General features: G+C 39.9%; 1 protein-coding gene across 1 annotated transcript in view; it reads left to right on the forward strand.

Moving 5' to 3' along the window:
• The first annotated feature begins 3,718 nt into the window (after positions 1 to 3,718).
• Positions 3,719 to 26,533, forward strand: part of CLVS2 (clavesin 2) — a 61,414-nt gene continuing 38,599 nt past the window's right edge. Inside the window, exons 1-3 of the mRNA XM_036318499.1 lie at positions 3,719 to 4,288; positions 4,684 to 5,577; positions 16,905 to 17,079. Of these exons, the coding sequence (XP_036174392.1) occupies positions 5,189 to 5,577; positions 16,905 to 17,079 (564 nt within the window). The 5' untranslated portion in view covers positions 3,719 to 4,288; positions 4,684 to 5,188. The remainder of the gene's footprint in view (positions 4,289 to 4,683; positions 5,578 to 16,904; positions 17,080 to 26,533) is intronic.

The following is a 26,533-nucleotide window of genomic DNA, read 5'->3' on the forward strand; positions in this document are numbered from 1 at the left end:
TTAAAGAAATTTCATTAGATTTGTATGGAACCACGAAAGACCCTGAATAGCCAAGCAATTCTGAGAAAAAAGAGTGAAGCCAGAGGTATCACACTTCCTGACTTTAAATTATACTACAGAGCTGTGATAATCAAAACAGCATGGTATTGGCAGAAAAACAGACACACAGATCAATGAAACAGAATTGAGAACCCAAATATAAAACCGTATGAATACGGGCAGATAATTTTAGGCAAAGGAGCCAGAAACACACAATGGAGAAAAGCAAGCCTCTTCAAGAAATAGTTCTGGGAAAATTGGAAAGCCACTTGCAAAAGAATGAAACTAGATTATAGTTGGTCCCCATGTACAAAAATTAATTCAAAATTGGCTAAAGACCTAAATATAAGATCTTAAACAATAAATTACATAGAAGAAACTATAGCTACCAAACTTACGGATCTTGGTTGTAGAGAACATTTTACTTCCCAAAGGCAAGGGAAGTAAAGGCAAACATAAATGAATGGGACTATATCAAACTATAAAGCTTCTGCACAGCAAAAGAAACCAACAACAAAGAGGCAGCTGACTGAATGGGTGATATTTGCAAACAATAGCTCCGACAAAGGTTAAATATCTAAATATATAAAGAACTCATAAAACTGAACACTAAACGAACAAACAACCCAATTTAAAAATGGGCAGAGGACCTAAACAGACACCTCTCCCAAGAAGACATACAATGGCCAACAGATATATGAAAATATGTTCAACCTCACTAGCAATTCGGGCAGGGGTGGGGAGCCATTTTTCTGCCAAGGGCCAATTTGATATTTATAACATCATTCATGGGCCATATAAAATTATCAACTTAAATATTATGTTGCTATGAAAAAAGCTCCTAGATTTATTGAATTTCGAGTCCCGCCTGCAATTTCCTTGGCAGGGCCAGACCAAAAAATATGGCCTGCAGGGCCGGACGTTCCCACCCCTGAATTAAGGAAATGCAAATCAAAACTACAATGAGATACCACCTCACACCTGTTAGAATGGCTATTATCAACAAGACAAGTAATAACAAGTATGGGAGAGGGTGTGGAGAAAAGGGTTTCATTCATTGCTGTTGGGAATGTAAACTGGTACAGTCACTATGGAAAACAGTCTGGTGATTCCTCAAAACATTGAGAATAGCGGTACTATATGACTCAGCAATCCTTCTCCTGGGTATATACCTGAAAAGCTCGAAAACATGTATTCCCAATGATATATGCACCACTATGTTCATTGCAGCATTTTTTACTGTGGCTAAGACATGGAGACAACCAAAGTGACCTTCCATAGAGGATTGGATAAAGAAGATGTGGTACATATATGCAATGGAATCCCACCCAACCATAAAAAAAAGATGAAATAATGCCATTGTAACAACATGGATGGACCTTGAGATTACTATGCTAAGTGGAATTAGTCAGTCAGAAAAAGGTAAGAGCCATATGATTTCACTCATATGTGGGATATAAAACTGAAACTAGTGGACACGAACAGCAGTGTGGTGGTTGCCAGAGGAGGGAAGGGGGTGAGGGAAGGGGCTGAGGGTGAAGGGAGCATATGTGGATGAAAGATGATTTCACTTTGGGTGGCGGGCACACAGTGCAATCTATAGATCTTGTATCATAGAAATGTAGACTTGAAACCCATCTGATCCAATAAATTTAATAACAAAAATATCATCACTAAATATAGGTAACACCATACCATGAAACAACAAATTTAATTTAATTTTGTTTCTTTCTAAAAATATAGCCTAATATGTCGATCTCAGAGGCCAAATTTAAGCAGTTGGTTTTTAAGCACCTTGAAAAATTAGATATTTGGCCCTACTTGCAAGCTAACAAGGCCAGTTTCATAGATGCTGGTAGAAGATACAAAACTCCTGGGTTAGAGTTATGTCACTCAGGTGCAACAAGCAGTATGAGCATCAGCTTATTCTGTGCTGGTTTCCTGGGCTCCAGTTCCCACAAGCCTAAGCGAAGAGGGCCAGGTAATGTTTGCCCATGCAGTGGGTGTTGTTACAGGAGCGTGGCTCTGAGCTGAGGGAACTCAAATAAGCCTGCTTGCCCCTTCTCAAGAGAGAGAGACACTAGCTCTGTCTTCCAAAGCGCTACCCTTCCCTCTGTTCAGAGGGAAATGCTCTCTCTAGCTTCCCAGGCTTTTCCACGGCTGCTCACTACGCAGGCTTGAAAGGAGTCTGGGAAAAGGACCGGCTAGTGCCTCGGGAACACAAGAGATCCATGGAGAACTGTCTCTCAGCATCGGTGATGGCTGACACCCCTTTATATAAACAGTAGACATGAGACAAATTTTCTTCATGTTTAGAATATGGCCCCAAAGGAATTTAAAAACATTGAAATGGGAACCAAATTATTTGACAGCTGCATTCAGAATGTGTTGGAGAGTCATAATCATATAGTTCCAGGAGGAACTTAAATATATATAGTGCATATAACACACACACATATCTATAAAGCTTATTTTTACCTCCCCAATTAAAATGTAAATTTTTTAGAATAATGACTATATATACATACGCATATATATGTATATATATATGCGTATGTATATATTTGTGTGTGTGTATTTATTCTCTTATTCTGGTTCCTACATTACTTTGCGTAAACTTAATTAATAAAATTATGTAGGTCTGCCTTCCCACTTATTTTTTTTCCACATTGCCATGAGAACAACAACAAAAAGTGTGTTCCTGTAATCTGAGGGTTCCAATTGCCATAAAAATGACAATATTTTCTTATCTTCAAGATCATTTATCCATAGGATGCAGGACAGTGCCCCGCACCTAGTAGAAGTCAGTGTATATTTTTGCATTGCGTGGACTTGAACTCAGGAGCCGGTTCTATACATGTCGTCAGCCAAAAGCTGCTCTCGCTCAGGAACACATGTGCTTTGAAAATAGAAAACATTTCCTTTTCCTCAAAGCAGTAGACAATAATTTCAAGCTTAAAGATTCCTGTTCTTTATGATGGTTCTAGTGTGTAGGCGCATAAAACTGAGTGAAGAATTGGATATGTCTCCAGGAATATTAGTTTTATTAAGAGAGAAGAAATGAGTCAAAGAGTGTCTATTTTTTTTTCTCTTCCTCTAAGAACTGTCTCCTCGCCCAACGCGCCCCCCCCCCCCGGCCCCGCCCGCGGCTCATTTTCATCCCCTTCAATGGGAATGCAGCAGCCAGAGTTGACTGTTGAAATACACTATTCATGTAAGTTCCACCGGAGGCTGACAATGCTTTGGGAACACCGGTCTTCTTTTCTAAATTAAACATTGCAACAACGAATGCAGAAAGTACAGAATGTTTCCGTTCTCTTTCCACCTCAAAATTACCTCCTACAGGAACAAGCGAGCAGATGTGTGTGTCCATGTGAATTACCATCTACAACAGCTACCCGCCTGGCCACTCCAGGGTCTTGCACACAAAGGGTGGGAGGGGGCGTGGGGAGGCTGCAAGGGGACAACCCCCCGCCTGGCCGGGCGATGCCTGCCGGAGTCGCGGGCTGGGGAGCGGGGGCCGGGAACGGGCTAAACTTGGGGCTCGGGATGTAGGAATAACACAAAAATCGCCGTCCTACCCAAACGAGTCAGGCAGAGGCGGGGAGGGCGTGCGCGAGCCGAGTGAATGCTGACGTCGCCGCGAGATCGGCGCTGGGATCCTTGGAGAGGAGTTGGGCTGCACCAGGTCCCCCTTTGAGCAGCGGCAGCTGGAGCCACCGCAGCAGCGGCCGGAGGGGCGCGCCCGACTCCCGCCGCCGGCCCGGGGCGCCCGGGGAGAGGCCCGCGCCTCTGGCAGCCGCCCCGCCGCGCCCGCCGCCCAGGCGGCTCCGGACGCACAAAGGCGGCGGCCGCCCGCGTGGCCTGCTCTCCCCCGGCCATCCCTGCCCGCTCCCCTCCTTCGCGTCTGCAAATGGGAATGGCAGGGCCGGGCGAGGGCCCGGGACAGCGGGGACCCTGAGCTCCGCACCCCCACCCCCCCTCCTGCCGGGAGAGACGGCGGGTGGCTCGCGGGCCATGTGTCCACGGCGGCTCCCCTGTGCGTCTTCGGCCCGGGTCCCCGCTCGCGCCCCTCTTCTCTGCTGGATGCACCCCACCCCGAGGAGTTGATGCTGCTCTGGCCGCCGCCGGAGCCGCGGCTGCTGGGTGCCAGGGAGTGCCGCATTGCCACGTCCCCGCCGGCCTCCGGGTGCGCCGGTAGGAGCCGGCTGCTCGCTCTCCTCTCTTGCTCCGGGGTTTCATAGGAAAGGTAGAGACATTTTGCTGTTATTCTCCGCTCCTCTTCTCCACCCTCTCACCCCACCCAGCCTTTGCAATGTACGTTCCCAGAGAGCTCCCCCAGGCCCCCGCGGCAAGTCCGTTGCCATAAAGGGCCAGAGAAAGAGGCAGAAGTTGGGGGTGGGGTTGGGGGAGCCCCCGCTGGGACCAACGCCACCAAAACCCTCCTGGTGCCTCATGAGATCACGGGTGTCTCTGAGGGGGGCGGAGGGACGGTGAGCTCTCTGCAGAGTCTCCACCTATTGGGATCGTAATCAGTTAAAATAAAAATCCCACCAACATCTCTTTAAAAATAGATTCGTTGAAAAGCAGACAGGGAAATAAGCCCCTCTCCTCTCGCTTTCTCTCCTTTTCTTTCTGGTAAAGACGCTCTTCCCCCGCCTGGAGCTCCGCGCGGAAGAGCCAGCTCCTTATCCATCAGCCTCCCCGTCGGCATCCCCGGCGGGAGCATCCTTCGCAGGGACCGCAGAGGCAGGGAGCGCGGAGGCTGCGATGCGCGTGGGGGCTGTTTTTGTCACCTCTTGGGGGAGCAGAGGGCAGGACCGAGATCAGCGCCGCCCGTGCCGGTGCGCTTAGGGGTGTTGTCTTCCGTGAGAGAAAGGACAAGACGAGGAGTGAGGTCCGCATCTCTTTAAAGGAAAGGGAAGAGGGGACCGAAGTGGAGGCGCTTTGATAGGCGAGCGGGGAGAGAAGTTTATATCCTGCATTGACAAGCGGCGGGAAGGCGGGAGCAACAGGGTACTTGATTGGACACCAAGACAAATCATTTCCTGTGAAGAAGAGGAAGCAGGCGGCTTCGAGGTCTGGAGGCCAGAGTGTGGTGGAGGCCAGGGCCAGGTGTGCTGCAGGGAGGCTCGGGACCAGCAAAACAATGACTCATTTACAAGCCGGGCTGTCCCCGGAGACCCTGGAGAAAGCTCGCCTGGAGCTCAATGAGAACCCGGACACCCTCCACCAGGACATCCAGGAGGTGAGGGACATGGTCATCACCAGGCCGGACATCGGCTTTCTGCGCACAGATGATGCCTTCATCTTACGCTTCTTGCGGGCCAGGAAGTTTCATCACTTCGAGGCCTTCCGCCTCCTGGCCCAGTACTTTGAGTACCGGCAGCAGAACCTGGACATGTTCAAAAGCTTCAAGGCCACGGACCCTGGCATCAAGCAGGCACTGAAGGATGGCTTTCCCGGGGGCCTGGCCAATCTGGACCACTATGGCAGGAAGATTCTAGTCCTTTTTGCTGCCAACTGGGATCAGAGCAGGTAAATCCCAAATCCCAACTCATACGAGGGACTCTTTTATTCTCCCATTTTCCAGAATTTACCCCGAGTAGCCATTACTTTACAGCTTTCATGCTTTTGTTTATTTGGTTGGGAAAAAAGAGAAAATGGAACTAAAAAATGAGTTTTTGGTGGGCACCCTGGGGATGTGGGAGGGGCTTGTTTGAAACCTTTGTAACTCTTCTCTAGCACCAGCTTCTACTGCAGCTTAAAGTGCTTCCCACACCCTATTCTTGTGCTGCAATCAAAATAATTGAACTTCTAAATAAATGTGTTAATTTTTTTTCACCTCCTAAATAAGTTCACTGTTCTCTGGAGAAATTAGTGAGGATAGAGACAACTTTTTCTCCTTCCTTCTAAATACATTTTTCTTTCTAAATAAATTCTTAAACTAGACTCATCATCATCATTTTCATGATCACCATCTTCATTATCATCATCATCATCATCATCATCATCATCATCATCTGTCTCTAGTACATTATCTTTTAAGGGTAGCCTGGCATTCAACCGAGATCAAGTAGTTTTATTGCTTGGGAACTTTTCTGCTTGGTGATGTGCAGATGAAGGGATAATATGATGTGTCACTTCAATGAAAAGGCAGAGTTGTATCCTCTGGTGCTGAGCATGCCTACGGACGCTGAAATCAAGGCTGGCTGGTGTGCCGCTCCACACCTGTCACTCATCTAAAGATGTTTCCTGTCTGATGTGATTTTTCATCTCTTGGAAGGAAGTGGAAAATGTTTAGATATGTCAGTTGGTAGACTTTTTGAGCTCTCTTGCTTTTCAATGGAGAAGACATATTTTTATTGTATCTACAGATGATAGAAAAAGGGAGAGAGTGACTCCTCTACTTCCTCAATCAGAACTATTTCCTCAGACTAACAGATAGAAGAAATTATAAACACTCCTGTGTAAGGTAGTTTCAATGAAGTTCAAAGGTAAATGTATTTCATGGAACTTAAACATGTTATCAGAACCATGAATTATAAGAAGCTGGTTGTTAAAATATTGGTGTGTTTTTTTAGTTCTGTGAATGGGGACTTTTGATGCATCAAGTTAGTTTAAACCATCTCTGGTTCAATTGTCAAAGACTTTTTTTCAGTGGCTGGGATATCTTATAGATTTCTAGATAGGCCTTTCAGAGTCTTGGGATCTTAGAATGTAAATTAATACTTTTAACAGGTTTTTACCCATTAATTGGTTACCTTTTCTCTGTAATTCTAGGTTGAGAACTACTACAATCATTTTTTAGGCAAATATAAAGACAACCTACTACCTGAGGAATCTTAAAATCATAAAACTAAGAAACTAATAGAGTTAGCCATTGAGGGAGAATGGAGTCCTGTTACTTACTTTGGTTAGTTATAGAGATCATATTTTACTTTTTATTGGTAGCAAAATTTAAAGGACCATGAAATACCATTCTTTGACCACAATTTTTCTTTAACATTTAAAAAAAATCTGACAAGTACATTGTAGGGTCATGCAAACCAGTGATTGTATATATCAAAATGGAAAACTTTTATTCAAGAAAGAAACCTACTCTTCCTTTTGTCAATTAGATTAGAACTTTGTTTATTAAGCTACAGTTAAATGGGAGTTGTGGAAATTTTATATTTAAATATGTTTCAAAGTCTGAAAGATATTAGGCAGACCACATTTAGGGAGACATGCATTTCTTTCTTTCTTTCTTTCTTTCTTTCTTTCTTTCTTTCTTTCTTTCTTTCTTTCTTTCTTTCTTTCTTTCTTATTATTCAATGTATATTAATTTTTATTGACTTTATTGGGGTTACATTGGTAAATAAAACTATACAGGTTTCAAGTGTACAACTCAATAAAACATCTGCATCCTGCATTATTCACTCATTGACCAAAGTAAAGTCTCTTTCCATCCCCATTTATCCTCCCCTTTGCCCACTTCCACCTTTTTTCACCCTGCCTCCTAATCTCCCTTCCCTCTGACAGCTGTCGGTCTGTTCTATGTATCTATCCTTCTGTTTCTATTTTGTTTATTAAATTATTTGTTCATTAGATTCCACAGATAAATGAGGTCATATGGTATCTGTCTTTCTCTGGCTGGCTTATTTCACTTAGCATGAGACATGCATTTACATTAGACCCATTTTAATTTATATCTATAAGTGAGCTAATATTCACACTTATGTATAAACCTAATTAAGATGAACATCACTTAACAGTTCTTATGTATATGGGAAGTTGATTATTCCAGATTACTAAAGAGACTATATTTTTGTTGTCTATTTTATACTTTTCTATAAAGGATAGGTTATGAGCAATCAAAATCTATCTCCCTGGAAATCTACAATGGGAGAAGATTTGTTAATTGGTATATAAAACTATTTTTATTAAGTCTACATAAAAACTTTAAATATTAAAAAATTTGTACATGTGAAATTAAAAATGAGAAGCTGTGTCTTATGAAAATACCCTATCAGGTTCTAGACTAATAATTGTGAATTCTGCTTCTATGGATGTAAATGCGTAGACATAATCATGAAGTTATAGTACATCAAAGTCAAAAGGTATACAAATTATTTAGAGTTTCACCAAAATTCAGTTGAGTTTCCTCCTTCTACATTCTAAAAAAAAAGTTATTCCTTCCCTCTCCCTACCTGCCCTCCTTCCCAAACCTACATATACCCAATAACAAGGACTAGTGGATAAACAGGTCCATTCTCTTGGCATCCTCTGTAAACCACTATCATTGGTACATGTGCATAACTGCCCAGAAACCTGCGGGACAGCTGCATTTCTGGCAGCACCAGCACAGCACCAGCCCTTCTCCTACCTTTGGCCCGATCCCCCTTTCTTTTTCCGTGCTGCAGCCTCAAGTCTTATCTGCCTTGGCTCCTATGGAAATTTCTACCACCTTCCCTAGATATTTACCTCACTGTTGCTGTGTTAGGTGGATAGCCATGTCTGGTGTTCTCACCTTTCTGCTCTGATCCTGCAGCCCAAACAACTTGGGTCTCTGGAGAAGACTGACTGCTCATCTGAACACAATTCGGACCCCCTTCCTTGAGCTGATCAGTGATTCACCTGGCTTTCAACACCTTACACAGAAAGGAGCATTGTTTTAAAGAAACAATAGGTGGGAATGTCTACAGTTACAGAGGGAAATTCCAGAAGTCAGTTAGAAATAATGCCCCCCTTTTATTTGGAAAACAGGTTATTTTCAACTTCCCAAAGGGAAACAGAAGATTTTTTAAAATAAGTTTTGAAGAGCTTTGTAAAGACCTCTGAAATAATTAATCTGTATATAAAAAAGACTAAGCCTTATGCTATTATTTTATAAGAGCACCTGAGCTAGAGTTAATGCTCAATAAATATTTCTTTAGTTGAATTCGGTTATACATCTAAAAAATAATCCTAAGTAGAAAGTTACCTAATACATACTTTCTCCTATATTAAATTTGTAGGACAGTTTCCTGTGCTTCCCAGGAGACTGGAAATAGTAAATAGGTGTGAGATGATGACTATAAATAAAACAGTGTCTCTTTCTACTGCAATATAATGCAGGTCAGTTTCAGCATATTGATTTGGACCACTTCCAAAGTCTTTACAAGAGACATGAAATTTTCAGGAAGACTGAGGTAAAATAATATTTACAGTGTACCCACCTTCTAATAAATCTTAAAAAAATGAAATACTGAAATGTCAAAGTGACTTTCAGTTTGATTTGTGGTTCTTTTGAAAAAGAACAGAATAGGCTTAGATGATTTATTACATTTATTGAGCAGGATGTCCTTGGAAAATATTCATAAAATGTAATCTCCTTTCTTTCAGATCATCTAACATAATTTCTGAAAGTGAGAGTAAATTCTACACATTTAAAAACAATTGGGTTATTTCACTGCATCACTAAGATGCAGTAGCCCTCCATACATTACATTCTGTATGTCTTTCATGAGAGATAGTGCCCTGCTTAGGACTCAACAGATCCTTCAAATTTCCACCTGATTTCAACAACAGAATGTGAGGATGATGTACCATGAAGCTAGAAGAGATTGCAAAGGATGCTAGAAAAGGAAGTTTGGAATAAAACTAGATCATGATCTACACCCTAGGACAATGGTTGGCAAACTCATTAGTCAACAGAGCCAAATATCAACAGTACTTCTTCAAAATAGACTCGCCCAGGCCAAAAACCGACTTCTGCGCATGGGCCACGAAGTTTCAATCGCACTGTACGCGCGACCGCACATGGTATTTTGTGGAAGAGCCATACTCAAGGGGCCAAAGAGCCGCATGTGGCTCGTGAGCCGCAGTTTGCCAACCACTGCCCTAGGACATGAGAGCAGGTATCTGAGTAGTCATATATATTGGGAATATTCATGAGTGAATTGTGTCACCTGAAATATAATGATGACACATATTCTGATAGTTGACCTGTAATTTTTAGCCATCAAGTTGTACTTTACCTCATTACTTATAAAGTAGTTCTCTATACTTTAGTACAGCAAACAATAATTTATCTGGAATCTGGTTAATAATGATAGGAAAACCATTAAATACAGTTAAATGAAAATAATTCTTAACATAGTGGCAATTCCGAAAGCACTGACCATCTTGCACTCTGTTTGGCTTGTCATAATGGATATTGATAATCACTTAGAGTATTGAAGCTCTGGAAGGGGTAGAAGCCTGACTGGTTAGACACTGCTATGATCCTGAAACTGATCCTGGAGTTTGCCTAAAAACCATATTATTGTCAGCTTGTTTACTTTGTATGGCTTTTCATACAAAAGAAAATATTATACAAATGACTAGCTATTTGCAGTTTCAGACTGAATTATGATTATGCTTCCATTTATTAAAATAATGTGACCAATCTCCAAATTGAAAGATTTATGATGACGACGGATTAAAATTTAAAAAGTAACCATGGACTACACAAGATAATTTTTTTGGCTTGATTTTTCAAGACCTTGGCTCAATTTATTAAAATCTTAAAATATTTCTCTACTTTTACTTCACGGTGTTATATATCATGACAGGATCAGGAATGTTTACCTTCAAGATCCTGGGAGCACCGCTGTGCTCTATTCTGGGTGGACTTGGAGATTAGGTCAAAGCTAGAAGTGGCAGGTGTGGATTCCGCGGGGTTTCTGCTCCAGCAGAGTTTCCGCATTGCTTTCTTATAAGGATGCTCTTTTAACAAAGCTCTGGAAACGACAGCTCATTCCAAACTATGCCCTTGGTCCATAGCATGGAAAATGCGAAAGAGAAAAATTGTCCTGAAAAATGTTAGTAGAATTCCAAATGTTAGTTGGAACAAATCTCTCTCTCTAAAAAAAAATAGGACAGTCTCCAAAAACTGAGCAATTATGAAGTATTTAGTAAAACAATTCTGAAATAACAGCAAAGACCGAGGGTAACTTCAGTAGGAAGTTGATCGGGTCTGGACTGAGCCAGGCGTGTTTCAAATATGAAACTTTAAACAAAGTTGGAGAGAAGCAAAGGACTTGAGGTTACTACAGTGCACTGAAAGTGTGCCTCGAAATGTTTAAAGCTATTTTAAACCGTGAGCCAAGTTAGGAAATTAATAAGTTATCCTTTGTAAATGAATACATTTCCTCCATTCTGGGAAAAAGTTTGAGTGCTTTTACATCACTGAGGACAGGTGTATATTTCATTAACCTAGTAAGTGACACGACTGACACGAGGGAAAGGATGTCCTTGTATGTCGGGTCCTCATAACATCAAACCGAGCGAATGGTACTCAAATCAATTTTTAAAAAAGAACACTTTAGTCTAATGTTTGTTACACACAGAAATTTAGCAGTTGCTGGAGGCAAATAAACACACATAACACATTATTTGTACTAACAAGGGACATACAACATCTGTGGGAAGAAAATACATGAAAAGCTAAATAACCACCAGAGAGTTGTAAGTGCTTAATGAGGGGACTCTGCCAGTGGAGAAGTTCAGGGCAGAGGGGCAGCTGTGAGCTACTGAGTGTTTTCTAGAGACAGCATTGCCTACTTGGTTAACTAAATTCAACCTTTTAGCATTTCATTTTAATTAATTAATTAATTAACTTATTTGTTCATTTTAAATCACTTTTATAGCATGTATCAGGCACTCTTTTAAGCAGTTAAACATTTACTTATAAAATCTTTAATAGAATCATACAAGGTAGGTCCTGTTAATATTTATATTTTGTAGATGAGGAAACTGAGGCATAGAGCAGTTAAGTATTTCACCCATAATCAGTGAATTGGTCAAACTTTTTTTGCATGTAAAGACAGCCACATAAATCTAGATAAACACACAGAATTTGATACAATTATATCAAAAAGGCCAGCTCTGATCATTTAAAAATCGTCTATGGTTTAGAAAGTCTGGATTAACTATCATAATATTGGTGACTTGACACAGAAAGTTAAGTTGCTGCAATGAATATTCTGAGGGAAAGACTGCACTAAGCAGGCACTGGCTAGAGTGTCCTGCCCTGACAAGGAGAGTTGCCTTCCTGATGTGTTTGTATATTTCCAGCACAATTCTGTTTTATTTTATTTTGGTGGCAGCAGTGTATACTTTTCAAACCTTTTTTCAAGGAAAGACATTTTTTCTCTAGATGTTTTATTTCCAACAAAACATCTTTTGTTCTCACTCACCTACATTCCCATAGCAGCAAGGCCCACACAGATAATCTTCTTGCTTAGTGATACAAACCAGACACATGAATATTTCAGAGTTCATATTTTCTCCAGGGTTGGTAGACTTAGCCTCTTCCCATCCCAATTCTTTTGAATGTCTGGTTGCTCTTCCTCCACCAAAGTCCCCTGTTGGGGCCGGGCTGGAATGTGTCCTGGTACCTGGCATGGCACCATGATGGTATTGACTTTCTGATCTATTTTCCTACACATTATGCCACTGACACATGAAAAAGCAGAACAGCTATTCATCACACTCTGTTCTAGCATGAGACACCACAGGGAGTGGAGAGAACTGTGGTGTCAGAAAGAGCTGGCTTCACACCTGGGCTGCTGTTTTACTCCCATGGGGATTCTGGGCAAACTATTTCCATTCTCTGAGACTTGTGTTTTCATCTCTATAATTTGCTGAGACCTCATCTATGTCCTCATCTCCAAAATAATAGCATCAAAGCCAGTACTGAGACTTTGGGCTCATTTTGAGATTAAGATAATACATTTGAAATTCCTTTGGAAATCTGAAACTATTACATGGATAGAGGTATTATTATTATTTCCCCTCAGTAATATAAAACATGTAGATGGGCTCAACTTTAGCACTAATGACACCTCGAGGCATTAATAAAGGTAATTCTTCTCCTTTGTCTCTCCCCTAGCACCTTTATAACAGGAAATGCTTCAGATCTGGCTTAATGAACACTGATGGGCAGGGCAGCCTTCATGAAGAATTTAATAATGGCTGATTGATTCAGTAACAAAGGGAAAATTGCTTGGTGTTGTGATGCCAAGATGCCAGTTCCCCCTGTCAGGCTGAAAGAAAGGGTTGGGAAGGAGGAAGGAAATGACCTGTTTGTGATTTAGGTTGCCCTTTGCCCTGATTGTAAACTGTGGTAGAGGATGAGGCACTGTGAACCCCAGGAGAGAAGCACAGGACCAGTAGGCACCCAAAGCCTTTCAGGGCTGGAGGCAGGAGAAGAAGCCCCCCTGCTCTTGATTGCACTGGTAGTAAATAGGAAAAGCGGGTGGCCAAGTCCCCATCTCATGTTTCTATATTATAGCAACTTTGATCTATTTCAAGAGCATGGTCCGCCTAGACTGGTGTGCCACCTGTAAAATCCTTCAACTGGTGGCATTATTTCTTACTCCATGCTACTCATCTTCCTCTCCGAGTTGATTTCAGATTCAGGCTTTCCCTAATGCTGTTTTAGGAAGCACAGTCAGGAGTCAAGAGCTGTGTAGCTGTGCTAGTCTGTTATCTATGGCCTTTTCCCAGCATTCAAGGGAAGAATAGCCATGGTGCAGCTCCTACAAATTGGGGTGTTAACCCCACGCAGGAACATGTGGACTATTTACTGCACTGACACTGTATAAATTGTAACAGTAAAAAATAATTTCAAAGAGTAGAATTATGGTGGGATTCCTGAAGAGATAAAATACATAACATGCTCCATTTCTTTGGAAATTTTTTACAGACTTTATAGCAAGATCTCTTTTAATAATGCTCTGCTTAGGAATAGCCTGCTGGGCTGCTAATGGCAGCAATGTGACATGTCTGACAACAGAGGACTGGAGTGTCAAGAGGGGTTTTGACCTGCCCTTTGAATGCAGTCAGCTAGGATGCTTTTTGTGATTCTTAAACTTATACATTAATATTATTTATATAAATACCATTTAATTCTTTTTTTTGGAGCAGGATATCAAATTTTAAAACTTGGTGAGATTTACTCTTGAAAACGTTGCCAACCTGCTTTGATTCCATTGCTGATCCTGAGATCTGTCTTATTTTAGTTCTGTTGGAATAATAATATGCATATAAATTTCTCTTGGCTTAGACACCGTTCTATAGAACCTATTTAGAGTGGGTTACTTAAAACAAATTGCCTCTTATTTTCAGCCCTTCCTGGTGCCATGATTTATTCTTTTCCATGTACAATGCATCATCCTTCCAAAACTTACTTTAGATTCAAATTTTACTTAATGCTACTTTGGTATTAATGCTATTTGGTATTTTTATAGGTGACACAAGAATGAATACAATGAGAGAAAATTTCTAAGTTGAACTTTTCTAATTTCTAATTTTTATTGCTGTGATATTATTATAAATGTCAGGAATTAAAATGAATATTGTTTAAAGGAGGGTCTACATTTTAACCAGAAATATAGCTTTCTTGCTCCAACTTCCCATAGGCTTTTGGTTATAACATTGTGTTAGGTCATTATATTTAAAAAGGAGATAGGCCAACCATGAAGTGACAGATAAGGTATTCAGCCATACATGTTTCAGTTTAAAAAATATTTTTTATTGATTTCAGAGAGGAAGGGAGAGGGGGAGAGAGACAGAAACATCAATGATGAGAGAGAATTGTTGATTGGCTAACTCCTGCACGCCCCGCACTGGGGATTGAGCCTGTAACCCCGGGCATGTGCCCTTGATTGGAATCGAACCCGGGACCCTTCAGTCCACAGGCTGATGCTTTATCTACTGAGCCAAACTGGCTAGGGCCGTATTTCACAGTTTTAAAGACAAATAAGTAATAGAACTCTACAAAAAATTATTATCTTATATGTTTAGAAAGTATTTTAGGATGCCATATCCTTAGGACTATAAATAGCCTATATACTATCCAGAGACTTAAAAAAAACCTGTTGATCTTTGCCTTTTACAATAGTAATAAGCTATCTAAAGATCATCATTAAATTTTAAAGTAAAAGATTAAAACAAATATTCTTCAGTTCTGATTATACTCTGCCAAGTACGTCCGGGCTCACCAGCTAATGAGGGAATGGGAAGAAATTCATCTTGAAATCTCCTGACACCATGCTCTATGCTGGCTTAAAGCTGGGCTTCCAGAGAGATCCTATTCCATTCTGCGGTACTAATTTTTCAGATAAAGAATGAGGCCCAGAGAAAGTGAGAAGCCATCTGATCTTTTGTTGTCAATTATTCCTTCCTTTCTGCAATACTATGCTTTCTCCATTCTCCTCCAAATGTTTTAGAAGTAAAAATGGAACTATTCCCTCATATGCACTCACTGTCCCATACTGTGAGGGAACATTTAGTGGAAGTCAGCCTATCACTTCCACTCAATGCCTGTGATTTCACTTCTAATCCATCCCCCTCCTTCTGAGGTCAAGATTTCTTCCTGTAACTTTTATTGAACACCTGAATGTCTGAAGAGAAATACACACACACACAAAACTTGAGATGCAGGGTGCTCAAAATTCCATAATTTTGTTGCTTCCTCTTAAAGTGCTAGAATTCTTTTTTTAGAATAATTACCGTATCTCATTTTTTTTTCTCAGCTCTGGTTGCATTACCTCCTTCGCTTTCTTGAGTTTAGGGATCTGTATGTTTTTGTTTCTGGGATCTTCAACCTGGAGCTCTCGAGTTTAGAATCTACTCTTCAGGTACTTAATTGCTATTAGATGAGTGTACTACAGGTTCCATTCCAAACTCTTCATTTTCAGCCAACCCCAACTGCATCTTCTTTTTGCATTATATTGTTTATTCAGGCTCTGAAGCTAGGATCTGTGGGTCATCCTTTACTTTTCCATCATCTTAGTCTCCATATTTAATTAAGTGTCAAATTTTTACAAGTTTACTTCTAAAATACTTCTCAAATTTGGCTTCTAATCTCCATCCTTACCTCCAACTGCGTACGTCAGTCCACAGTACTAGTAGTGTCTTTGCACTCTAATCTTGTCCATTTTACGGGAACGTAAAGAGCATTTATTGGATTTTTACAATGTGCCAGACACAGTACTAAGGTGCAAGTCAGAAAAAGTTAGAGATCCAACCCCTAATTCAGAAGGCTTGTATTATCATAGACAGTTAAATTTCCCCCTTTGTACTCATTGATGTTCCTTTCTTTCTGTCCATATATCTCTTCCTCTTTCTTTTCTTTTTTAAAAAATATATCTTATTGATTTTTTACAGAGAGGAAGGGAGAGAGATAGTTAGAAACATCGAAGAGAGAGAAACATCGATCAGCTGCCTCTTGCACACCCCCTACTGGGGATGTGCCCGCAACCAAGGTATATGCCCTTAGCCGGAATCGAACCTGGGACCCTTAAGTCCGCAGGCTGACGCTCTATCCACTGAGCCAAAGCGGTCAGGGCCTTTCTTTTATTTTTATGAAGCAAACTCAATACAAGTAATTAAAATATGCTGACAATTTTACCCATAGTTGTTCAAATATACTATTCTTGTTTATTGTTGAGACTCCTCAAATCTCATTCAGAAAATTTTCAAATACGCACATATGAAATGTCAGTATTACTGAGAGCATTCCTGAGCTATTTCAAAAGGTATCATGCCCAATTCTCAGAGTAGTTAAAATGCCACTTTAGAAAATGATAGGAAGGCCTAGAGGTAAAGTAAATGGCTGTGAACATGAAGAGAACTGTAGTATTTCCCAAAATATGATAGTTTGTTTTGGTAGAATACATGCTAAATTCGAACATGTCACCTGAGTGCCGCAAAACAAGTTGCTCTTAAAATAATACTTTTGAACAAAATCATCTCCCTAATATTTCTTAGGTATTTTCAGAGTAGTTTTTAGTGTGCTGAGATCTTTCCACAGTGGTTATCAGATGTAATGAGGACTCTCCTGTTGCTTCTAGGTACACACTGGTGGACATTTTACGTGCCATCTTGCTGTCTTTAGAAGCCATGATTGAAGATCCTGAGCTTCAAGTAAATGGATTTGTTTTGATCATAGACTGGAGTAACTTCACCTTCAAGCAAGCCTCTAAACTGACACCCAGCATGCTGCGATTGGCTATCGAAGGCCTCCAGGTAAAGGCTGACAAATGCTCCCCTTTCTTGGTCTCCCATGTTTGACTTACCTAATTTGTTAGAATAGCAAAATGTCTTACGTAAGGAATAAAAGCAATTTTTAGATAGTTTTCAAGCACAGACATTAAAACACTAACTGGACATAGGATTTTAGAAGAAAAAGGATGTGGGCCTTTTAATAGATGAGAATTTGTAATACTTGGCATAAGCCCTCACTATGCCTAAACATAAATATGATAACTTGATAATCAGAACTAACAACATCTTTTGGATTTTAATTATTAACTCTTTAGGCTTGTTTTGTTTCTTTTTTCTTTTCTGTGTATATTAGTTAATTAGTTAAAGGTTTGCTTCCTTATTTCATTTAAGCTGGTGAATTTGGAATATGATGGCATGCTGCCTAAAAACTGTTGGAAAGCCAACCAACATGTTTTTGATCTCTAAGCTATGGAACCACTGTTTTGAATTACTTTTCTAGACTTAATTGGGGTTTTTGTGTGTGTGCAAGGGCTATCACATAGAATTTACATAGGAATGGTGCCTCTTCCAGTAAATGACATTTAACTGATTGGGAATTATGAAATGGAAAAATCAATGATTATTTAGTGGTATATGATAATTTGCTGATGGCTGATTGCTCCCTAAAAATGAGCCACTCCTCCAGGCAGCAGAACAGCTTAAGCCTTAACCTGTTTGAATTCACAGTTTGAGTTTTGCGTCTGGAGTGAATAAGACAAACTGGCCCCTTTCCTCTGCATAGGCCTTTTCTGGTACACGTTTCCTGACTTGTTTTTGGTGAGTCACCCTTGCTCCTGTCTTACCTTGAACAGTACTTTTCTTTTTTAAAACTCCACAGAGACAATGAATAAGGTTGGGAGAGGGCACAGGATAATGCCTATTCGGAAATGTGTAGAATGTGCCCTAAGGCACATGTGGAATGTGCCCTGTTGCCTGCAGTGTATAAAGTGGTTTTTATCTTGTAAAGAAAATCGGTTACCACCAACCATGTTACTTAACACAGGATGGCAACCTAGCTTTTTAGACTTGTTATCACTGTTTAACCTGCGTCTTCTCTTTGCACTAGAGGTAGAGTAGGCCTTCCGCTGCATGAGGGACTGGGGAACTCCTATCATTCCCATGAAACTTAAAAAAACCACTTCAGAGATAGCCTCAGTGCTTTGCTATTTGCCAACTCACACACTGTATGGAGCCAGTTAGTAGTAAGGCGAGAAGTCCTTGCAGGAGAAAAACGGGAAGTTCAGACATGTTCGGGAGCTTCCTATTGGCCATGGCCACTATCAGAACTTCTTTAAGTGCAAAGAGTCAGCATGACAGGAGCTATAGTCAGATGGAACCTCTGTGCATGTGCTGGAGAGGGAGATGGTCTCGGCCTGCAGGGCCTGGGCTGGCTGCCTCCTCTCTGTTCCCCATAAACGTTTCCATCTCCTTTTCTTTCTCCCAGGACTGAGATTGAGGGAACAGGGCTCGTGCTTTCTGGTTGTTGGTTGGGAAGCCACTTACAATAAGTGAACTCTTCCTGTGAATAAATGTGACATGTTATTAACCTTTAAACTCAATGTTTTCTTCAGTTCAAATGGATTTTTTTAAATGCTCTATCTCTATGTCTATATGCGTCTCTGTCTCTGTACTATATCTAAAATTATAGTGGTAATTCTGAGCAGGATTATAAGATGTGTTAAAAATGTTCCATTGTAACATGCATGATTTCATACTTAGTTTTATACAGAAGTTACATTTTCTGACTTTTCTAATCAAGTCTGTTTTTTTTGCATTTACCATGTGAGAAATTTTATTGTCCATTGATATATACTTCATGCAGAGCATGGATAAACTATTTTTGAGATTGACATAAGACCATAAAACATTTGAATTAAATATATATATACACAATTTTTGGTCACTAAACAAGACTAATACCATCATCAAGACAACCAACACCACCACAACAATAAATAACCTCCAATTAACCCAGTCAGGGAAATTGAGAGGTGATAATATTTTTATTTATTTTTCCTTTTTTTGATGTGAGAATATTTTTCTTAACTCAGTGATGGTTTATGCCATGTCATAATTCTACTATAATATGTTACTTTTACTTAGGCACACATAAAATATATTCTAGGAAGTTGAACCCAAAATAAGAAAGGCTAAAGATGTTAGTGCCAGAGAGGAAACTTACTTGAATGAAGTGCATTATGAATGGGATGTAATTGTGTTTTGAAGAGGTCCCATCTCTCTTTCTCTTGAGGTTACTGCATAACCTCTCTGTCTGCACACACAAATTCCCTTTTCCTTAAGTGAAAGAGTATTTTGAGTGACTTGGCTAGCGATAGCACCTGATACCTTGGATATGGACACATAGACCATTGCTAGAAGATCCACCTGTCATCACAGTACAAGGTCAACAGAGGCAATGTGGAAGGGTGAAAATAAAATGGGCTTTAGGGGCAGACAGACCTGGGTTTGGATGACAACCCTGCCACATATCAAATATTTGGTAAATTCCTAAACTTGTTTGAATCTTCGTCTATTCATTTATAGCAAATTTAAAGTATTATATTAGAAATCATACATCTTGCACCCAATAAGTGATATCAATGAGCAAAGTAATCATTGTGCATGAGATAATTTTTTTAGGTGCCATATTATTCTGCATATGTGCTGCTTTTCTCACAATTCAGTGACTACCTAGACTGTGAAGACCTAAAGTTAATTGACTTTGGGAATCTGAATGATCTCATATTTTGCTTGTAATGCTCAGATTGTAGATACACAGATTGCATTTTAAAAAATTACTTCACTGTGTGGTTAAATAGCGTCTAGATATGTTCATGTTAGATGCCAAGTAAAATAATTTTTCATGTTGAAAGCCAAGTAAAATTGAAATGGTTTCATCTAGTGAAAATTAATCTTTCTTTTCAGAGAAGCTCCAGACACAGTTGAAAAGGTGATGACTGTGAAGATATCCTTGGCCTTGAGAGTTGAGCTAGAGTTTGCTAAGTTGACTAGGATAGGAAAAGCATTTTGGGCAGGGAAACTTTTGGGAAGTGCTTTTGAAGGAACACACAGCTACAAGGGATTGAAAGTACATGATAAATCTGTTTTGATCTGGTTAGAGTGAGGAATAAATTGAGGTGAATGACCAGAAATGACTGGGAAAAGCACACGAGCCTTGGCTCCATGGATAGAGGATGGCATGCTACGTGGATTGGCCCGTGCTCTCAGACACGAGGAGATTTTGGACAAGAAAGTGACTTGCTCACTCCTCTGCTTTAGGAAGATCTTTTGGGTAGAAGAATGGGCTTGTATCAAAAGAGGGAGGGGTTAGATCTCATTTGAGAACTCCCATACTGTCCTGGTGGTAATTATATGGATTCCATTTTGTAGGTCAGGAAATGAAACTTCAGAGAGTTTGACACCCAAATTTTCTTAACTGACATCAAGGCTTGAGTCCAGGTTGGCTGAATCCAAAGACCAATGCCTTTCCTGAATCTTGTTTCAATTGTTTCCAGGGCTGTGCTTAAGAAAAAGTAGATAAGCTCAGTTTATTTTTATAATATATATTTTCTGTTGATTTCAGAGAGAAAGGGAGAGGGAGAGAGAGCTAGAATGATGAGAATCATTGATTGGCTGCCGCTTGCAAGCACCCCACTGGGGATGGAGCCTGCAACCCGGGCATATGCCCTGACCTGGAATTGAACCCTGGCCTCCTGATTCATAGATCAACGCTCAACCACTGAGCCACCATGGCTGGGTGATAAGCTCAGTTTAGAGCAAGCATGTCAAACTCATGGCCCCCAAGCCGCATGACTTGTTTATTTGGTCCATGTTAGCCTTTGAGTTTCACATGGTTGGTTTAGAGTAACTTTCCTCCACCAAAACTCTAATACAGGTGAAATTTGTTTATTGGGATAAACAAAGCAATGCTAACTGGCCTTGCACTTTTTTTTGACACTAAGTGGCAGAACCATTTCCCCTCTTCATTTTTGTGGAATAAAATATTCAGGCTTCATCGGAAAGAAAAGAGAAAGAGAAAATTGTCCCACTAATTACAAAAAGTTAATTGATTAGGGTAGTTATAGTAACAGGAAGCATCTTAGAAAATCAATACAAGATTAAATGGATGTAACTCGTGGACTCTAAGATATTTGCCTGGGAAGCCAATTAAAACATAAAATGTTTGGAAATATCTGGAAAGGCTTAGACTTTTTGGATTTACAGAGAAGTGATATGCTTTTAATATGTTTTGATCACAGTTGCTCTATGTTTATTTTTTTTCTTGTAAAATATTACCATCCTTAAAACCCTTTAATAATGAAAAACTCGAACTCTCTTATGAATCCAGGATCTCTTATTTGTAAATTAAAAAAAATTTATCCAAGCCCTATATATGTATATGTACTGTTATTCTCCCTTAGCTCTGTCCTGCCTGTCTGTGCTTTTGCTTTCACAATCTCACCGGAATCTCCAAACTCTATGTGCTGAAAGGTACATAATGTCGTCAAGATGTGGGCCTGTTGGCAAGGGGTTCGGCTGAAACAGATTTGAATAGCTCTCTGAATTGCTGCATTGAGACTCAGATGTAGGGCCATCACAAACTGCCTAAATCTGTGCCAGATACTGTAAGGGCCCTTCATAACACCAGGACTTGTGAGAGGACAAAGAACATGTAATTAATTCACAGTACTTAATGGGGTCCTTTCTTTGACTCAAGGGTTCAGTGTTACAAGCAGCCCCCAATCTGCTAGATCTGAGCGCTCTGGTCATTCATGTGGAAGGCAGAAAGTGCTGCCGCTACAAATCCTGGCTCTGACTGTTCGGAAGCTCAGTCGTGCCTAGGGGATCTTGCCAAAAACAGAGAACAGACTAATGACTTGGAACGTCACTCTCCAAGGCTAGCGGGTGAGGAGCTTCATTAACTTCTGTAGCATTAGCTCATTCAGTCCTCCAAATCCTACTCATAATCTCTGGCAGCTTTGAAATTGCACGTGTGTGTGTGTGTGTGTGTGTGTGTAGGATGGCTAAGGGAGAATACTAAAAAAGAACAGTGTGAGATATTGAGTAAATGAGGGATTCATAATAAAACAGAAGGACTCTGTGCTCTGCAGCAGTGTTCTTTGCAATGGTCGTTAACCTGCCACAAGTTTCCAGACTTAAAAATGCTCTAGACCAGTGGTTCTCAAGGTCTAGAGCATGACCCTTTCATACAGTTCCTCATGTTGTGGTGACCCCCAACCATAAAATTATTTTCGTTGCTACTTCATAACTGTAATGCTGCTACTGTTATGAATCGTCATGTAAATATCTGATATGCAGGATGTATTTTCATTGTTACAAATTGAACATAATTAAAGCATAGTGATTAATCACAAAAACAATATGTAATTATATATGTGTTTTCCGATGGTCTTAGGTGACCCCTGTGAAAGGGTAGTTCAACCCTCAAAGGGGTCGCGACCCACAGGTTGAGAACCATTGCTCTAGACAGTACACAGTAGAAAGTTTTGCATGCAAGCTACCTGGTAAACTTAGGGCAGCGTTATGGTGCACTGGTGGGAGAAGGTTGAAACAAAGCCTATCTTTTTGAAAATGAACACACAGACTCAGGAACTATAGTCAGTCAGACAGCCTGGAAGTGGGAGCATTTTAGTCCCACATTTTGTGTGCACAGGCAGAACCATATTGAGAAACAGTGACAAAGACAGTGTGTAAAAAAAGTGACATTTTGTTCATCACATGCATAGCTGTCTGAGTTAAGTGTGCTTCCTTTCTGTTGCTACTTAACCTAAAACAAAATGAGTGAAGACTAGAGTATTGCTTTATTTCATAATGTGAGAATGTGGTATTTTGGAAGTCCTTTTTAAAAAAATTTCTTTTTGTTAATCCTCACCCAAGGATATTTTTCCCATTGATCTTTAGGGAGAGTGGAAGAGAGAGGGAAAGACAGAGAGAAACATCGGGTGAAAGAAACACATCAATTGGTTGCCTCCTGCATGAGCCTAGACCAGGGCCCAGGCAGGGGAGGAGCCTGCAACTGAGGTATGTGTCCTTGACTGGGATTGAATCCGGGACTCTTTGGTCTGCAGGCTGACACTCTATTCACTGAGCCAAACTGGCTAGGGCAATTTGGGAGTCGTTTTAAAAGCTGACAATAGGTATGTAAAAACTATTTATAATATTCAGTTTACCAAGCAGGTTAAAGATGGCATATGACCTTTGATAACAGGTTACACTAGTATGTATGTATGTATGATATAGAAACATATATATGTTTATGCCACTATTTTTCTTATGTTAGAATTGCTGTTTATTTCCTTTGATTAGATGCTAAATTTGTTTAAAATGTCTAGTTATCGGAAGTAGGTGTCAGCCTTGAGTAAACAAAGAGATGAGTGCTCTAGAGTTATTTAACACATACTTACTCAATTAGAGAATATCAGTAATTAGCAATAAAATGACATACCGCTACACTTTCAACCACTGAAAAAGAGACTAGTTATCAATTTGCTTCCAGTATCTAAGTAATTGAAGCAACAAATGGAAAGAAGTAAATAAAATCTTTTGGTTATAGTCATTGAGATAATGATAAATGGATAGAAAATAATTATCCATAATGAAAAACTGATGAATAATATGAGCTATTCTGCATTTCATTTTATTGGCTATGTTTAGACATGTCCTTAACTAGAGAACAAAATAAAGATGAATAACTTCAAGTTCTCTCTCATTCTTTTTAGTAACAATGTAAATGCATTTTGATATATCATTTGTTCACAGCAGAACATCACGGTCTCTGTAATTTGTGGTCTTAATTCTCTGTGTATCATAAAGTTGTATGGCCACAAGTACTTTTCATTAAACTTTTTATTTTTACTTTGAGATTATTGTACATTCATATGCAGTTGTAAGAAATGAAACACAGATATCTCATATGTTTTCTTCAATGGTAACATTTTGTAAAAATATTGTACAATCTTATAACCATAATGTTAACATTACTATAACCATGATAAAAGCCTTGACTGCCAACTCGGCCTTCTCTGACACCACACATTACAGCCTGGTAAGAGTGGTACTCTCAGCTCACTTCTTTTTTAAAAAAAATCCTCACCCAAGGATGTTTTTCCATTGATTTTTAGAGAGAGTGGAAGACAGAGGGAAAGACCACAGAGGGAAACATTAATGTGAGAGAGAGACATCGATTGGTTGCCTCCTGCATGCACCCTGACCAGGGCCAGGGCTGGGGAAGAGCCTGCAACTGAGGTATATGCCCTTGTCAGGAATCAAACCCAGAACTCTTCAGTCCTCAGGCCAAAGCTCTATCTATCCACTGAGGCAAACCGGCTAGGGCTCTCAGCTCACTTCTTGCTCTTTGCTGGTGTGGGTAGATGTTGAAGTCACATTTTTATTTTTCTTGTGATATTTAGCCAGAGAGTAGTAGTTATTGCCTAGACTTTTTGTATGTTGCTAGTACGCACCTTTCCTGATTCTTTGCCCAGGAGAGAATTCTGTAGAGGCTTTTTTGGGGTCTGTGCTCATTGGAGTTTTCATTTGCCAGTTTCCTGAGTTCTAAATCTGGGATATATGAGGCAAAATGAAACTCAGGCAACTTATCATCATGTTATTCTTTGGGTTCAAAGGTCCTTACCTGGTCTGTCTTCTCTTCATCTTTCATAGTCTTCTTGTGTCTGTTTTATATACTATAATGCCCAGGTTTTTAAGGTCTACTTAATGAGAAAAACGGGGGAAAGTAAGACTATGTCATCCTGTTGGAAGTGGAAATCAAAAGCACATGCATTTTTCATCTCCCAACATTTTATCAAATATCTGACGTAATGTTACTCTGCCTCATTTAGTTTTCAATGCTGTTGTAAATTTATTATTGTTTTACTGTTTACTGTCACTTAAATTTGTGCAGAAAGGTGAGGATATTGTGCCTTTTCAGTCCACCATATTGACTTGGAAGCTCCTTAACATTTTAAAGCCAATCATTATCTACTTTATGATAACAGGATAATAGAAATGAAGATAGAAATTAAGTCATGAGTCATCATTTTACTTTTACATGAGACTCTAGAAAGTAATTCTTATGCTCCTATATGGTAATAGTTCTTTGTTATTATGTTCTTTAATCTAAATCTCCAGAGATTTTTTTTTCTGGAGTGAAATATGGAAAAAATGTATTTCCAACAATCAAAATTCTAATGTAGTGGTTCTCAACCTTCCTAATGCCATGACCCTTTAATACAGTTCCTCATGTTGTGGTGACCCCCAATTTCATTGTTACAAATTGAACATAATTAAAGCATAGTGATTAATCACAAAATATGTAATTATATATGTATTTTCCGATGGTCTTAGGCGACCCCTGTGAAAGGGTCATTTGACCCCCGAAGGGGTCGCGACCCACAGGTTAAGAACCGCTGTTCTACTGGATATACTCATAAGTCTTTTTTTTTTTTTTTTTTAATAGATTCAGCATGAATACTTTTACCTACCTGGGGGAAAATAAGCCACAAATTTTAAAGATGAATTCACTGAGAATATAATAGTAATTTTTATAAGGATATTTCTATAATTACATCACTATCTCATTTACATTAAAACACTCATAATTGCAGTGTACAGAGAGCTAGCATTGTTTCTGTGGTAATGACCCACTTAAGGACGTTCACTTAGGCCAACTTAATGAAGCCTATATCCTTTGCATACTGACGGAAACACTATTGGAAAATACTGAGGCCATATTTCCAGGTCAAATCGAGCTGTTTTCAGCAGACATGGAAAGAACGAGAACCCTGGCTAAATTTTACACAACAAAGCAAGACAGTGCAGGAGGGGGAGTATTCTTGCAAATCAATGTAGGAAGACATAACCTAAGTCTATAAGTATTAGAAAACCAGGTTTATTTGCAAAAGGGTAGTAATCCGGTCACCTTTATTGCCTGGTTTCAGAAGACCTCAAAGAGATGCCTCTGGTCAGCCCATTGTCTTTCCTAAGGTGGCTAAGGAAAGCACATTTTACTCCACTGGGACAATAATGGCTTCCTACAACTGGTAGACATTCCGTGGTGACTGAAGCCTGCTTTTTCAACCTGGGGTAGATGGTCAGCATTGTAGTGGGATACTGCTACATGCTGAACTTAGAGATATAATTTAGTCATTGTAAGGAGAATAAAAAACATTCCTTCATAAATAATAAGAGGCTGTTTTCTAGTTTCATAAGTGGTTAGATCTGAAAGGACCTTAACTCAAAGGAGAGCTAACATGACTTCAGTGCTGTGGTAACTACCAAAGGAGGCTTTGGCTGACTTGAGCAGCACCATGGAGAGCTCCGGAAATTCCATTGTAGTGGTTTGTCTTTTCTCCTTTGCAGCTTGGGTTTTCTCTAGCCTCTAAAGTAAGCCCCTCTACTTCTTAAAATAGGCCGCTAT

The sequence above is a fragment of the Myotis myotis genome, unplaced genomic scaffold, assembly GCF_014108235.1.
Source record: "Myotis myotis isolate mMyoMyo1 unplaced genomic scaffold, mMyoMyo1.p scaffold_m19_p_7, whole genome shotgun sequence".
Taxonomy (NCBI): Eukaryota; Metazoa; Chordata; class Mammalia; order Chiroptera; family Vespertilionidae; genus Myotis; species Myotis myotis.